Source organism: Triturus cristatus, chromosome 7 (genome assembly GCF_964204655.1).
Source record: "Triturus cristatus chromosome 7, aTriCri1.1, whole genome shotgun sequence".
Classification (NCBI taxonomy): domain Eukaryota; kingdom Metazoa; phylum Chordata; class Amphibia; order Caudata; family Salamandridae; genus Triturus; species Triturus cristatus.
This window is the reverse complement of record NC_140590.1, coordinates 1,341,281,420-1,341,299,062: the sequence shown is the minus strand read 5'-3', so window position 1 is coordinate 1,341,299,062 and position 17,643 is coordinate 1,341,281,420. Positions and strand designations below refer to the sequence as shown.

The window sequence follows — 17,643 nt, the reverse complement described above, 5'->3', positions numbered from 1 at the left end:
TGATCTAAGCCCTGTTTTTATTATTTCTGCTGAGAGACTAGGTAGGGTTGGCCGGGTGAGTGCCCCCTGCCTCCCCAACCCCTCTAAATACCTTCTGTTCGAAGACACGCTTCAACTGCTGAGCCTTGTCCAGCGAGGAGAGTTGGTCCCCGAAGAGGCCCCATCTGCAGTTTTAGCCAACTCAGAGGCATTTCTCAGGAAATGCACCACTCTTTGTACCCACAAAGAGATGATCTTCGGGGATGTCAAGTTACCAGTTTCTTGTCTTGGATTTTTATTAGTGGATCCACGATATTTTGAAGTTGATCTTGACATTCTTGTCAAGAACAACAAATCCCCTTCTAGGGGTCCTTGGCAAACTTTGTAATGAAAGTGTCCATCTTGCCATCAGATTCTGGAGCTTGGACTACTCTACCTGCAAAGCACAGGTCTCAGACATTCTGCCTTGAAGAAGGCCTCCATATCCTTGTCAAGCAGTTTCCTAATTCTGCTACTAACGTACTGGCCCACCTTTTCCACCAGAAGCCTCTCTACTAAACACGGGTGATAAGCATCTGGGTTGAAAATGCATACTAGATAATTGGCCCCTGACGTCTCTTTTGAGGGACCCCTCTCTAGCCTGGGACCAACCTCCAGTATCCAGGGTCTACTGGGGCTTAGTTCTTTGTCTGAATCGTTGTCTAGGTCCTGATTTTCAAATCTGCCAGTCATCGAGGTTAGCACATGGGATTGTAGCGTCTTCTCTGGGTGTATGATCAATCAAATTCATCACCGTTGCGTCCTAAAGACAATTTACACCTTTTTAAGAATTCTCAGTTGCTCATAGCATCAAAGAAGATCATGCAGTCCCTTTTGCCTTAATGTTTCCATGGTTTTCCGGAGTCTCTTGAGGTTCAACGAATCACATGAGTCCCCAACCTTCTCTCAGTGGTGGTTTCAAAGCACGATTAGTTACCAGCAGTATATTCCGTCTGCTCCAGGGCAGTAGACACTGCCCTTTGAAGTGATAAGCATACTTCATCAACCACATACGCATCTAGAGGAAGGATCACCTGGTCACTCAACATGTGCTCATACTCTGTCTCCCCTGTAGCACCTTCCCATGGTGTGCAGGTGTAACATATATAAATATTTTCCCTGATACCAAATACTTGGAAATTGTGTGTGAGGCTGATCACAGGCCTTCTGACTGGATTGATTCACTGCACACAGTAAGTTGTGCCTTTCCCTAGGCATGCCCTTGTATACAATGGGCACAAGCTGTGTAGGAGAATCTCTACACTATATCTATACTTTATACCAAGACTGCTGTGTTTGGATAATAAAATGCCCCAAAACAAAAGGAATGAGGCTGGACTCGTTCAACTTGTGTGCGTCTCCTGCTGGAAAGGTAGTGTTGGCTATGAGCGAGATGCGCCTCTATGAAGCGCAGTACTTGCACCCTCTAGTGTGACATTTTTGTTACGGCATGGCCCGGGCCTCCAACCCATGCTGATGATGAGCAGAGAGGAAAGCACCTCCCGTGGCGGAAGGCCCAAGAGAGCCTCCTCAATGCTTCTCACTCCCAAACCCAAGCAAGAGGTGTGTGGACTGGACTTCGCGGCAAATGCTTAGGTTAAGTTCTACTCTCGCTTTAATAGCAAAAGATTACCAGGTGACCAGAGCGCGCTGCAGTGGGAAAACATTAAGCACAGTAGAAGCAAAATAATCCTACATTTTGACCTGCATTTCTCATATTAACACCCCATAAAGTAGTTATCTGGCAGCTGAGCAGTGAAGGACTAGCATTGGCAAAGCCAGTAGGTCTTGCTTATTAAAGAGCTATTGGCTTTGCAATTGTGCTTTAGCCATGTTGTACACTAGTGTAGCTGCTGTTCAGCATGGATAAAAGTTTGTAGAGTAAAGTGGTGTGGAGTGAAGTGGTGTGAAGTGATGTATAGTGGTGTAGATTGGGGGGGCGTAGAGTAGAGGGGCATAGAGTGTTGTGGCATAAAGTGGAGTAGAGTGACACAGAATGTCATAGAACGGAGGGTCGTAGAGTTTAGGGCATAGAGTGGAGTGTTCTATAGAGTCTAGTGGCATCGTGTGGAGGGTCGTACAGTGTCATAGCATAGAGTGGAGTAAAGTATTGTAGAATGCAGTGCTTTGGAATGGCGTGGAGTGGAGTGTCTGTATTGCTGCAGAGCATCTTATTGCAAAGTGAAGTGAAGTGGCATAGCTTAGAATGAATGAAAGTGTCATAGAGTGGAGTGGTGTAGAGTGTCATGAAGTGGAGTGGTATAGAGGGTCGTGAGTGACATAAAAGGGCATGGAGTAGCATAGAGCGGAGTAGTGTGTTGTGGACTAGAGTGCTGTAGACTGGAAAAAGTGTCATACAGTGGAGTGGCGTAAAGTGAAATGTGCATGGTTTGGTAGTGCATTGCCATTGCACACAACACATTTTTTATTGAAATGACCAGTTCGAGGCATGTGTAGCTGTTGATACACATGCTTTGCATACTGGGTCTGGATGTGTGCAATTTGGTTTTCTTCAGAGAAGTCTTTCGAGTCACGAGATCGAGTGACTCCTCTTGATGATAAAGTGAATGGGCATTGACTCTATTATTAGATTTTCTTTCTTCCATTTGGTTCGGACGTGTGTCCTTGTACTCTTGGTCAAAACCGTTACCAATCTCTCTTCAGTTCCCAATCCACTCCAACCCACGCCGGTATTGTTTTTGATTGTGCTTGCCACCTTGCGTATCGAGGAACAATCGCTTGTCAAGTTGAAGCGCTTCTGCTGCGGCCCGTCCAGGGTCTCGTCATTTGGGGCCTTCTTACCTCCACTCTACAAGGTCATCCATGAACAGCCTTGCTAGTGATGGAACGGACACCTTTCTGTTTCTGCCCCCTCTGCCACTTAAAATACCTATGGACCGACTCCCAACCGGTTTGTAAACTGTGTTTGTCACCGGAACAAAGGGAGGTGGATTGAGAACCTTGTCATGCTTTCTGCTTGAAAAAGAGGTCGGAGATCGTCAGGCATGCTGGCTCACGGTTCAGCGGAGGAGCACTGAAGACACTCCGAATCTCTTCCGCCATGAAGACATTGGAGAAGAAGACCACCCTCAGCTTTCATAGCTGAGGAAGAAGCTGTTGTAGACAGTTTGGAATCCCAATACAAAGAAGACTTCAAACTGACGGAGACCATACTGGATTTCGAAGCAGTGACTAATATACCCTCTGCCCCTCAACCCCATGTTGAACACCTTACAAGAGGTCCTTGCACAACCCCTACATGTTGGCCATGGTCCGCACCGAGCGACTGGCTTGGAAGCCCCACCTTCCGGCTCAGCTCCGAAGCACCAGCTGAAGCCTTTGGCATTGACATCCCCGGCACCTACCCATCTATCGGTACTAAGCTGACAGTCAACATCCACAGCTTTAGAACCTACTGGAACTTCGGCGGCGAAACACCAACATGCAATTATCTTTCACTGGTCAGTTCATGGTTCAAAGCTATAACCGAATGGTCTACCAAAATGTTCCAGTATTCTGAGGACGTAGGCAATGATTCACCCGTACGTAAACCGCCACAGTCACATAATATTCAAAAATGTAAGTCACTTCTCTTGATAAGTAAGGGGAAATATTCTTGGGGCCACAAAAGTACCAGTATGGATTGTCGATAGGCAAGTCAAGTCAGAGGTTCCTATTCACAAACCCAATACACCTTATCCTTTACAGGCTCATTCAGGCAGATACTATCTATATATACAATAATACCCTGCTCAGAAAAAGCCACCAGATCCTCCTTTACAAAAAACAAATGAGAAAAAAAGAAAAGATAGTTACCCCATTAAAGTATATGAAGGCATTTGTCAGGCGGATACGCAATAGAAATAAAAAACGGTCACATGTCAACAAAAAAAAGGAAATGACATTACCTAGTGTATAATTTTTGGGATTTTATTTAAATATTTGTTTCCTCCACACTAAAGAATTACAAAAATGTGCTGCATTTGTGCTTTTTTAATTCTGATATATTCTTATATATTCTGAAATATTTGCTTAAATCATTTACAGACTTTTAAAGTTTGTTGTGTGGTAGGAAAAGTAACATCCTACAGCCTTTACTCTCACATTGTTAGCCAGCATGATTGTCACATAAATGCTCTCACTTTGAAGTCAGAGAAAGGAAAGTAAACACCAAGCTCCCTGGAAGACAGAGCCTGACAGTGAACCTCAGTCTTTGAACGCACAGTAAATGTGACAAGGATAAGAACATAATTTAAAGGCCTGTTTACAGAAAGGGAGCACTCCTGGAAGAATACAAGGAGTGATTGTGCACAGGCTATGCTCCACAGGAGGGACTAATTCATGCTGGACAGCCTGAAACAAATAAAGACAGCAAATAGAATGCAAGCAAATGTGAGTTACAAACCACAAAGCCAATGGTTAGCACTGGGCGGAATGCAGGGAAGCTTTTAGAATGTCCCAAAGAAGTTTTTGCAAACCAGAGCGCTCTTCCTTGTGAGCTATTTTACATGGAGATGATGAGCTGGCATTGGTTGACAGTTATGGGACTCATGGGATATTCAGTGCCAAATTGTTCTGGATGAAAGGTTATGCATAATCTAAAGCCTCCGGTCCTGACATAAAAAAGCAGGAAACCAGCAAAATAATCTACAGCTCCTACTATATTAAAATCACTCTATCAGAAAAATGTGCATTATTCATAACCGTACATGTTTGCTCTTCTCTTTAACTGCACTATATTTTGTAAACCAGTCTAAAAAATGCCTTAATAGTGTAAAATGTAATATATGACAACTGTTATGTCCTACCTTGCTTAACATAGTATACCTACCCACCCATGTACCTACTCTTTCATATCGGGATTCCCAGACCCGGCCTACCACACCTAACACATTTACACACTGACCATACCTTCATTTTCTACCAGCAATTTCTACCTGCCGTTCCTGTCCTCCATATCTAAACTACATATATACCCAATATAACATAACTACCCATCATACCAACCCTACAATCTGTGTTTACCATACCTACCCACCTCATGGTGTCCCCCTTGACTCGTGTAGTTACCTACCCATCATTGTTATTACTCTTTGCCTTCCATACCATATTTACCATACCTAACCTATCAAACATGACATACACCTGTAGCTCTTTTATCTCATACCCTTAAGCTGTAGTTTTGGGAAAAACGGTCTAGGAAACGATAGCATACTTAGCATATCCTAAGCCTGTCACACCACAAACATTTACACATCTTACAAATTAAAAGGTGCTAAGCATAGCACTTAATGCTCACAATGCACGTTACAGGAAAACAAAATCAACACTTATAAGACTTCAAATCTACTTAAAAATAAATATTTTTTAAAGTTAATACATTTCCCCTAAATGAATATTCATTCACTACTATTTTTACTTTGCTAACTTTATATTGCTGTACATTTACAAGATTGTTCAAGATACGATTACTTATTTAATTTTACATTTACAACTTTATTTGTTTTTCATACCCCTTATAAGTTTTAAAATCCCATTGTATTGTTGAATTCTAAATTTAGTGGTAAATATATTCTGCTATTACAATCCAAATATAATGTACAACTGTGCACAAATATAGACAAGGTCCTTCTTTTTCAGTATTTTTCATCAACAAAGCTAACAGTTACCATATACATTATAGAAAATATCAAGCCAGACTTTGGCATTGCGAGTGCTTTTTTTTTATATAGGTTGAACAATTAAAAACAGTGCAGTTGTGCATTAAGTTGGATTACAGTTAACATTTCTATGTTCAACATCAAACTTTATAATGAGATGTATTTTTAGGTCTCGCCTAGCGTTGCAGCACAAATGCAGTATATACTTTAGTGTGGAAGCTTCGTGAAAGCTCCGCCCACTCTCTGCCCATTGGCTTTTGTCTTAAATGCTGCCTTCCGATTGGTTTGAGGCTTGTTAGTGCCTCCTCATTCATCATTTGTATCCTTCCATGGCTATTGGCCCCTTTACTCCTGACACTATTTGTTCTTTTAGGTGTCGCCTAGAGTTGCAGAGCGAATGCGCTGCCATCGCTTTACGAGACATGCAGTATATACTATAGTGTGGAAGCTCCGCCCACTCTCTGCCCATTGCCTTTTGTCTTAAATGCTGCCTTTTGATTGCTTTGAGGCTTGTTAGTGTCTCCTCATTCATCATATGTATCCTTCCACGGCTATTGGCGCCTTTACTCCTAACACTATTTTCTTCCCTGTCTCCCCACCCCACTGCCCCCTCCCTCAGTCTTTGACTTCTCACATACCCCCCCGCCCCCCCCCCCCCCCACTCCCCACTCCCGTTTGTGTTTTCTTGCCTGCCGGCACTTCCGTTTTCATCTTTATTATTGCCACCTTGAAATATGCAAGTTAAAGATGAGTGCTGTACAAAAACTTCTTGTGTTTAATGAACTAGATTTTAATGTTACTCTAAAAATAATAAGACTCTAGGCAACATTCAGAGTATGCATGCCAACTGACGCCTCTTAGTTCACAAGTGGCATTGTCGTCGGGCAGGAGGAGCGGCAGTGTTTTAACTCATGCTTAAAACGAGCACTTTTAATAGCTTCCTCTCAATTCAGTGCTATAATCTTGTGTAATGAGGTGACGCGCTAAAGAAATGCACTTTTTTGAATTCTGAAGAGACATTATCGCACATTTACATCATGTTTACTGTATGATTAACATGCCGATCATTTTCACGGCTCGCCCGCTGTCTCTACCTGTTAATTAATATATTGGCTCATGCACCTCTAACAAAGAGAGATGAATGGATACATGACAGTGAGCCCGGTAGATGGTAGAGAAATAGACTGGTACTGACAAAGTCAGTCTCCATTGCCTCACATCAGAATCATCACTTTCAATAACCTGGAAATCTGCCGGCAACTCCTGAATGCCCCAACCTCACCCCCTCACCTATTCTTAGCAGAAGCGGTGGATAGATTCTGAGCTGTGTCTGAGCTGTGCCCTGCTGGTGCAGGGGAGCACGGCAGAGTCTGTAGAAGGGCTCGGATCCCTAGCCTCTCCAGGCGGGCACCCAAGCCTTCCGGGTGCCTTCACACTTAGGATAAATGAATACATTTTGTTCTGTGCTTTAGTCGCCCCTCTGTGAGCACTGTCTGGTAGATGAAGCTCTGTGTTAATAAACACATTAAGAGAGGCGGTTGTGTACAGCCACAATACTGTACGTTTTGAATGTGTAGTTAAGTACCTGCTCATCGAGTACCTCATTGGCTGATCATTCCATGGCACTACCAAAATTACATTTGGACACATTTGCTCAGCTGTAAAACACTCCCTTCTATGGGTCATTTAACAACTCTGGGCTTTGGGGTTAGGTAACCTACTTTGGATGCTGTGTTAAAGAGTAAATACAAAAATTAATGTAATGAAACTAAGCAACCAGTACTGTCTAAAACACTGAAAACTGGCACGCGTTCTGGCATTTTATTTAATGTCGATTTTCTCATAGATGCAAGTAAAGTACTCTTAGTATCTTAATGAAATCTGCACACTTTTAACTAATAGCACCAGGCGACCTTTGACAACTAGGCAATGAATACATTTTCATGTACCCCGGAAGCCCCCCTGCCCCCCGCCCCCTTGGCAAACTTCATTGCCTCCCAGTGTTTGGGGGATAACCAAGACGCAGGAGAGTGAGTCAAATAGTCTAGAAAATGAAAGAGAAGCTGGATTAGGATTCACATGCTCCGATCGCATTGGTTAGTCTGTAAGCACTACTTTTATTAATGAGTTTCGCATTAGTAAAGCACCACGGTGTGCATGTGTGGCGAAACTTCACCCATGAGGTACGTGCCAAGCAATTGTTGACACAATCCACACTTTGCATCTTTTTCAATATATTTATTACGTAGTGCAGGACCTTTCCAAGGGATTTTGCACACTACATACATTTACTCCAAAAATAAAACGTGTAGGTAAAAAACATTGCCATTTACAATGTCAATAGCTCTAACTCACAAATGCGAGACCTATTTGCATTGCAAATGCTCGTTATATTTTCCTGGTGAAGATTGTATCAGTTATGCTTTTGTTAATATAGTGGAAGATTGTTTTCAACTCCTGTTTAACAATTTCCTCAATTTATGTGTTGTTTTAGGGATATAGATAAAGTAGATGAGCTAATGCAAGATATTGCTGATCAGCAGGAGCTGGCACAAGAGATTTCCGATGCCATTTCAAAACCTGTAGGATTTGGAGAAGAAATGGATGATGTAAGTACGAATTAAAGCAATGTTAAGTTTCCAGTTTTTTAAGGACTTGTCTTGGTTATATGGGTGGAAAATATTTCTTAGCCACATCAGTTCTTAAGGAATTAGGTCACTGCCTGTTTTGGTCTAGCATACAAATAAACACATCTTATTTTGCTTACTTGGAATACTTGAACTGACCTGTTTTTATGCATTGATAATGGAAGTTGGCTCACTATATACTCATTTTATAGGTTTCAAAGATTGTATTGGTTTTCTTGTTCATATAAAATGTACAACAAAAGAATATGACCTTTCCTGTTCTAACCCCTCACTCTGCATGCTGGCTTTCCCAGTGCAAAATATGAGGCTTACACACTATACAAACATATGCTTGTGTCTGTTAAACAAGTAGTGTCTCTCTATAAGCTAATGTGCCTGTTCTCTTAATTCAGTAGGCTATAGAGGATTAGCCTTTGCAACGCTGCGTTGTTTTCTGATACGTTGATTCATGTGTGATATTTAGGACTAGTGATCTATTTATTCCACTCTTGTTTACACTTCATTTGATTAAACTGTGTTAATTGTCATAGAATATCAATCGTCTTGGTCACAGCATGTAAAAGTCGGTTCCTCTGGTTCCCTTGAAATTGACAATAGATAAGCTTGTGTACTGAAAATAACCAGCGAACCCATTGGTAGGGTGTTGGGATTAGATCCTTTTTTATAAGCGTTAAGTACTCCCAAAAAATGCTGGTGATAACACAAGGAGATGATATTATATGTGCCCTCCAGTCCACAAATAGACTGTATTTGGCACTGTTTTCTTTTTTGCATTCTCTTTTGAATACTGAATAACTTCTATACATCAATTTATATTGAGCGGGGGGAGAACTAATTCAAGCAGCTGCTTCAAAAGAACCTACCAGCAGGTGCTCTAACTCCCTACATATGTCATCCACTAGAATCCTTTCCAGCACATACAGAGGTGAAAAATGGACTCTATCTCGTTGACCACCAGCAACACAATTCTAAGTGAGACAAACAGTTACTGTGGTGGAACGTTTCAAAGGAAACAAACCTCCAGCCCCTGCATGACCTCATTTGTGCAGCCTACAACCCCACTACATCTGAAACTGCCAGATGCCTAAGCACATGCCTGGGTGGGATCCACATAAATGTGTAGGCCCTGCAGTGCCTTTTAATCGTAGGTGAGTGCAGATCAATTCTACCAGTGCTGGTGGTCCTCAGTGAGCTCCTCTATTTTGTTGTACTAGTATTGAGGTGCTATCCGACTGGTGAGTAGGTACCTTTTGTGACGTGAAATATATACTCCCTACCCTTGCTTTTGTGCTATTTTGCACTCCGCACGCTTAGTAGGAGGTCCCCTCTCTTGCTGAAGTTCATGGCTGAGTGGTGAGAATGGGTTCCACTATTTTTAATTCCAAACACCTGTAACCCTCTAGCTGTACATTGAGTGGTCACCATATTAATATATTCTGAGCGAGGCAGATGGAAGAGTTCTGTGAGGCCATGCTCCAGCTCTTCATATCATTACCAACTCTCTCTGGCGACCTTTCGGGCCTCAAGGAGCAGAAAGGCCCTCCATATGGAGTACTGCTGGCAGGTTTGCCCTCCGCACCAGTAGGAACCTCCGAATTCACCATTGGGCCTCCTCCACTTCCCATTCTGACTCCGTTTCTGGCTCCACGCCAGTTCTGGAGCATCAATGCCAATGCTCACTCCATCGATGCCAGATGACGAGGTGCCCTTTGTGCTCTTTGAGTCCAAGTCAGCACTGCTATATCTCAACCGAGTCCTTGCTCTGCTTTCGAGTCGCCACCTCCACCACTTGACTTGCCAACCCCACAAAGAAGGGCATATACTTTACCAGACCGTGTGGACCGGCCGATCCGTCTGGGTAGGACAAACTTCTTGGTACTGCTAAGGGAACCGGCACTAGAATTCAGTGTCGACGGCGACCGGTACTGTTAAGGCCCGGAACATACGCAATGAGGGTTAACATTTGATAATCTTTGTTGATACCAGAGGTACCCCCACATTTTTTAGGGTGCTGTAAGGGTGGCCGCTTTTCACTGTTAGTGTTGGGTGACCACCACCAAAAAATGTGTAGGTAGTTTTTGATAAGGTCCTGAGGAATTGCCATCGATTTGATGATAGGGCAAGAAACATGTCGACCTCATTTTTTTAGCGTATTAATGCACAACATTAAGTGACAATACGCAATTTTTTCATTTTAATTAGGGGAGTAGCCAACTTCATTAAAATTATTTTGATTGGACTAGTTTTCCCTATTTTAACAGAACTTTACACTCCACATTCACCTACACTAGGACCCTTACTCACACTTCACCTGTCAGCTTTGGAATAAAGATCTCCGTTAAGTAGGCCCCATCGCGAGCACCTGAACGGGCATTGCAGCGCCGGCCCGAGTAGGAGCAGACCCGATGATGAAGCAAGACACCTACTTGTCAGGTGTGTGAGGGTCTTTTTCCAATAAGGAGATCACTCTCCTGTGTTTTACTGGTTTCAATACTACAGTTATGATCCGTCATCTTTCTTTCTGATAGGAACTGCATACTCATTGTTTACACATAAACTTTGCATGCCTTATTTGGCACAGATTCAGACAGTAATTACGATGTGGTTGTTAAGACTGGAAATATGATGACATTCAGTAAGTCAATAACCGTGCCCTTGATACTTCACCTGAGTCCAGATTCCTCTCATCCCGATCCTGCACTGAAGAGAGAGTGCGGCCATAGTTCTTGACCTCCAGTTCCCCACCTTAGAGGTCAAAACCAGTGTTCTGACCAAAGTGCTCAACTGGGGTAAACATCTACTGGACCCCTCTTGCAGTTCAATGAGGCACTTACAGATACCCTTTTGGAGACTTGGGCCAAACCTTACTCTACCCCCAGGTCAATTGCCAGATTATGACTGCCCTGCCCCGGGCGACCCTGCATGAAAGCTTGGTAGTTCAGTTGTCTGAAAGTCGGATGAACCCGAATACCTTTCTGACTGCTCCGTCTGATATGAAATCCAAATGAGTAGACCCCTTTGGGAAAAGACTATTTTCTTCCACTAGCTTAGCCCTTAGATCTTTGAATGCTAGCTGCCTCCTGGGACTCTATTCCAATGCTCTTTGTTTCAGTGGCTGAAGTCCTCCAAGGTGTCTCAGAAGACCTCCATCCTGACCTAACCCAAGCCCTACAAGATGGTCATGATGCAGCCAAGTTCACAGTTCATTGTGGCTGGGACACCACCAATTCCATCGGGTGGGCATTGTCACCAGCATTGCCATTTGATGCCATGCCTGGTTGCAGTCAGCTGTTTTTTCAGGCGATGGATCATTTGTCCGTTATGGAGATGCTCTTTGACAGAACTCACATATTTGAGGACAAGAAAGAGTTTCCTCTGGAGTGGTTTAAGGAGAGCAGGGCTGAGGCACACTCCCTTGGGCTTATATGCCCCACCAGCCACATCAGCCCTACCGTTCTTTTCTCAGCTTCAACTGAGGCACCCTATACCGTCCGCCAATTCAGCCTCTGCAAGGTGCCCAGTAATTTTGGTGCTGCAGTGCCCTCGGCCCCACATTCAGGGTCAGCCTGCCTCTCTGTCCACTGGCCTGCCCACCCCACCACCATTACCCCTGTCCCATCTGCCAAACCCTCTTAATGTGCACTTAATGGAGCACAGCCACCCAGTTGGATGCAGAATCCGACATCTAGTGATTTTTGCTAGGTTGGCAGACCATCACGTGGGACTGGTGGGTCCTGCAGATAGTCCGGAAAGGAGTACACCTTGCCCTTCACTTCCACTTCCCTGCAGCCCCCAGAGTGACTGATAAAGGAGCATCTGTCCATGTTACGGCTGGAAATGCAAGCCCTTTTGGCCAAAGGATCTATGGGGAGGGTGCCTGCATCAGAAGTAGGTTGTGGTTAGTATTCCTGCTATTTTCTGGTGCCAAAGGAGGACAGAGGTCTTTGTCCTATTTTAGACATGCGCCCTCTTAATGCCTTCCTCCTAAAGAAAAAAATCAAGACCCTCACTCACACTGGCCCAGGTCTTGGCTGCCCTTCATCCTGGAGACTCGATGGGGGCATTAGACACGCAGGCTGCCTATTTCCATAAAGCCTTGCTGCAGGACCTGCTCTTGGGTAGGGGAGTTAATGTTCATCAGAGGTTTTTTCTTGTTTTGCTTGGTTTTGTTTACAGGGCGGGTTCCAGATCTTTTGGTTGTGAGATTATGGGCGGGCTGGGGAAGGAAGGGACTCAATATGGCTTGATCTGATATGGCGATGGCACAATGCATGTTAAAATTCATGACTTGGAATATTAGGGGGATGGGCTCAGCAACTAAGCGCCATAACATACACAGATACTTGCAGAGGCAGGGAGTGCAGATAGCTATGCTGTAGGAGACGCACCTCATTCAGGGTGAAGTGGAGAAGTTACGCCGTAGATTGAGAGGGCAGTTATTTGCCACCTCCTAATTGGCATACGCAAGAGGAGTGCTTATAAGGATACGGGCGGGTGTACCCTTTGAACCCTTGCATACATCTATAGATGAGGAGGGCAGATATGTACTGCTGGCTGGGAGATTACTGGGTCTGGACATCACCTTTGGTAGTGTTTATGCCCAAAATCATGACCAGACTCGCCATATAGCAACAGGTTTCGTGTCTGGATGAGACATTAGGATCTGACAGATATTTGGCGTACACACCACACAGATTTTTGGGACTATTTATTTTATTCCCCTACATACCGACTACACACAGGTTTGGATGCATTTTTGTGTTCTAGCGGGCTTAGCTACTCTGTAGATCAAACCGAGAAGCTGGGGCACACCTTTTCTGATAACATCCAATTGTGTATCGATTTTAGACCCCTGGGAGAGTGCCCATTGATTCCTTTGTGGAAACTTAATCAGTTGAACCTGGAGGATATTTGTTTCCGGGAGACTGTGGGAGACACTATAGATAATTACTTTGCTGATAACTCCTGGTCAGCTTCCACAGGGTTAGTGGAGTGGGAGGCATTCGAGATTGTACTATGGAGGCATTGCTCAGGCCAATCCATAGGTATACAATGTGACCTCCATCAAGAGCTGGGCGAGCTTGAGGGTCAGCTGCGTAGCCTTGGTAATGTACAGGGCACAGACGCTGCGGACCTGGGGTGCCTTCAGGAGGCTTGTGCGCTTTACCATGCTGCTCTTGAACGCTACGCTGTCACAACTATGGGGGGTATCTTACAAAAGCACAAGAAGAGGGGCGTCCTGGTAGGTTGCTGCCATGGCTCATCAGGCCAGAGTCCCGCGGGTCTCCAATTACGCATGTTACTTCAGGTACTTGGGAGTCTATTTATGCACCAGGCCAATTAATAACCTGTTTTGCTCTTATTTTAAGGATTTATACAGCACTTCACCCTTCCTGCCACCCGAGGCCCAGGTGACATTTCAGGGTACATTAAGGTTCCTGGATCAGCAGGCGCTGGAAGTTCTGGGCGGCCCGGTGACAGTTTAGGGGATTCATGTAGCTATTAAAAGCATGGCAACGGGTAGGACCCCGGGTTCTGACAGCTTCCCTGCAGGATTCTATTTGTATATCCTTTGAGGTTGGCTACCTGACTGTAGGCCCTATATGCAGATTCTGCAAGACTGGGGATGCTTTCCAACTTCACGCTTGACGCAGTTGTTACCCTGTTCCCTAAATAGAATGCCCAGGGGCCCGCACCACTGACATCCGCCCACTCTCTATGCTCATATGCTCAACAAGGACTTCAAGCTGCTTAGCAAAATCTTGGCGCTTCGTTTACTCCTGCATATGTCCACCCTCATTCATGAAGACCAAAACAGGTTCTTCCCGCCACGTAATACTTCACTTAACCTGCGTAGATTATATTCTATGCTGTACCACCCAAAAGTACAATCTTATCTACAGGCAGCCATTTTGACAATCGACTTAAAAAAGGTCTTTGACACGCTACAATGGGACTATTTATTTGAAATTATGGGAAAAATGGGCCTTGGAGATGGCTGGATGCAGTGGGTGAACCTGCTATACGAGAGTTCCGCAGCATGAGTTAAGACTGAATGGTGTCTTCACAATATGGGTCTTTCGCAGCACCAGACAGGGATGCCCTTAGCTCCAATATTGTTTGCCCTGGCCATTGAGCCCCCAGCAGAACTGCTCAGATGGGGTGGGTTGGGTATGGGACTAACTGTGGGAGGAAACGATTACATTATCTCCCTGTACGCAAATGATCTCCTGCTTTGTTTGGCAGATGCCAAAACAGGTACTGCCACAGCATTTGGCTTCCTGTAGGAGTTCGAATGCCTTTCAGGTTTGAGAATCAACAAAACGAAGACTTGCCTCTTCCCTATGGCCCAAGATCTCCCTTGCCCCCTGGGGCTCTTGGCAGATCTCAACTGGGCTCAGACCACCTTCCGATACTTAGGGATACAGGTCTTCCACTCATTTGAAGACCTATGGGAGGGTAATCTTGGTAAGACACTCGGATCTCTTTGATCCTGCATTCCTTTTTATGGTGCTCCCTAAAGTGACCTATAATTGCCCAGATCTCGTTGTGAAAAACGGTTATGCTTCCACGTTTGCTCTATTTTTTTTTATCAACCTTCCAGTAAAAATTCCCTCCTGGTGGTTTCGCCAGCTGGACGCCATGCTGCATGAATTGATTTGGGATAAAGGCTGGCAACGGGTTTCCTTAGAAACCCTTCAGTGCCCGATAGCGGAGAGCGATCTGGGAGTGCTGAATTTGGAGTTATATTTCCTAGCCTCCCAAATACAGTGGATTGCACAGTGGCTAGACGGACGGAGGCTGGGGGGAGACAGGACTGTATGGAGCTAGCGATGCCCACCGGCCTGCTGTTGGCTTGCCTACTCGATCAAACGGTGGTGGTCCCGCGCCCGACCCTATTGCTGTCCACTGCATTGCAGTGTTGGGAGCGCTGTGTCACAAAGACAAAGGGAACTTCTTTGCATGTACTGGGCTTAACTTTAGTGGGCTTACCTCACAGGCATCCTTTGGTGTTTTTCACAGTTGAGCAGCTTCCCACCTGGACGGACAGGGACTGGAGACTGTGGGGGACTGTTAACAACAGGGCGCACTTGTCCCTTTCGGAGAGTTGGTTTCTGGCATCGGCTTGCCATATGGCCAGTTCCTCAGGTATGAGGCTTTAGTCCATACTTTCAGGATGCTCTAAGGGGGTGCCGTGAGGAACCTACAACACACACGGTACTACAATCCTTACCCTTGGTGCGGCGAGACACATGGTAAAGTGGTTTTTGGTCTCCCTCTCTGTCATGACTTGTAAACATTTGGTTGTGCCAGTGGTAGGGGATCAGTTTACATCTGAAAATTGCGGACTCAGAATGGAATAAAATCCTGCTGTACCCTACTATGGTCCCCAGAAATACAAGGCTTAAATATACGCAGTTCAACTATCTCCATATGACCTACATAATGCCCCACAAGCTCCAAGTAGTATATGGTGGAGAACCACGCCCCTGCCCAAAATGCGACCATATTGATGCAGATTTTATACATATGACTTGGGAATGCACCATTCTGTGACAGTTCTGGGACATGGTGTTGACTACACTTAATAACACACTGAGATGTGCACTTGGTTTCGACTGCTGAGGTCTGTTTGTTGGGCCTCTTCCCCCAACCTCCCAAACGGAAGGTTGGAAATAGGTTTCTTGACTTGTCCTTGGTGCTGGTCAGGAAGAGGATCGCAACGGCATGGAGGCCTGCTAGCGGGCCTGGGGTGAGAGACGTGACTCGGGCTGGAATGTGAGTTGGGAACACCCTGACCGTGAACGGGCGGCAGAAGAGATACAGGTGGATGAGAGCACCCATACATAACTGGGGTGCATGACTGTTGGGCAGCTCCTTGCTGGTAACCGTGAGATCACAGTACACATTAATCAGAAACTCCAGCGCACCTTATAAACAAGATGCAGTGTGAGAGTTGCCCACCTCCCTGGGTTTCTATGCGGACATGATTGGCATTAGGCAGCCATACAATACATATACTTTTAGATAAATCCCCTGCTCTCACACCTACCCTATACACTACCCCCAGCTTGCTTGTTTGTGAATCAGCTGCTTGTCGTGACCGCTCTGCATTGGTTAGCTAGTTCATTGAAAGTTAAACTAATTGAAACATATGTTGTAAGGACCTCCATGGACTTACTTTTCGAATGCAGCTGGACCACTTCAAATGTGGACCTGTGCTGGTTAATCGATGAACAACAGTGATGCTCACCATTAATGGAACACCCAAACATGATGCGCTGTATAGTTATATGGTGTATTGTAACTGTTATACTGCACTGATAAGCCACAATTGACCTACATGGATATATACCAAGAATGTGAGGACGTCTTTTATTTTTGTAGCATGTTTCATTTGGAAGAGCGACATGGGCATATGTTGTACATGTACTTGCTTAACTGTCATTAATATTAAACGCTAATAAAAATGCTTTAAAAAAACAAACATGTTAGAATCATACCCCAACACCGTTTCCGGTTTTGATTCCATTCAGTGGGAGGCTCCTCCAGAAAGCTTTCAGTACTCCCAGTAACAACTTTTCAGGGTCTGCTAGCAAGCTAGTGCTGATGCCGCTCACAGACACAATTTTCCCCTCCTCCTGCTGCTGAGATGAGCTCAAGAAGGGGAAGGTAGACCAATAGGTTTCCTGTTGCAGGAACGTGTGACCCCTCGCGCACAGGACTGTGGGTTTTGGGCTGGAGTGGGGGTGCTTGCCAGCGCCACCAGACTGCTTTGAAGGGCACATTTGGTTGCCCTCCTTGCAAACTCCGGTTTGAGCCAGTCCGGGGAGCCCTTGGCTCCTGCTCTGGTACGAAACTGTGCAAATGACATGGGAATATCCTCCCCTCTGTCCAGCCCCTCCTCTGAGAGGAACTCCTGAGTCGTCATAACCCCCTTCCTAGGGTATTTAAGGACTTACCTGTGGGTGTGTCCTCAGATTCCTATTGGACAAGACTCAAGACTGAAACCACATCATTATTCGACCGTCTGGACACTTGGACTTCGCCTGGAACCGAGACTGAATCAAGGAAGACTCCTGCTGCTCCTGGTCGTGGTGTTCTGCAAGTCTTCATTGTCTGTGCTTCATCCAGGCCAGATGTCACTAGCATTTTTGTGAGTTTGGTAAAGTATTGGCTGGACCCCACATTGGACGCATCTTGTGCTTCCCCAGACGTGTTACATGTACAGTTCTCCAATGTTTCACAACCACGCTCAATTCATTCAGTCATTAACATGACCTCCTTAATCTGCAAAAGGGCCTCAACCACCACAG

General features: G+C 45.0%; 1 protein-coding gene across 1 annotated transcript in view; it reads left to right on the top strand.

Annotated features, from left to right (window-relative positions):
- CHMP4B (charged multivesicular body protein 4B) overlaps positions 1 to 17,643 on the top strand; it is a 231,405-nt gene that overhangs the window by 156,182 nt on the left and 57,580 nt on the right. Inside the window, exon 3 of the mRNA XM_085618976.1 lies at positions 8,173 to 8,287. Coding sequence (XP_085475102.1) covers positions 8,173 to 8,287 — 115 coding nt within the window. The remainder of the gene's footprint in view (positions 1 to 8,172; positions 8,288 to 17,643) is intronic.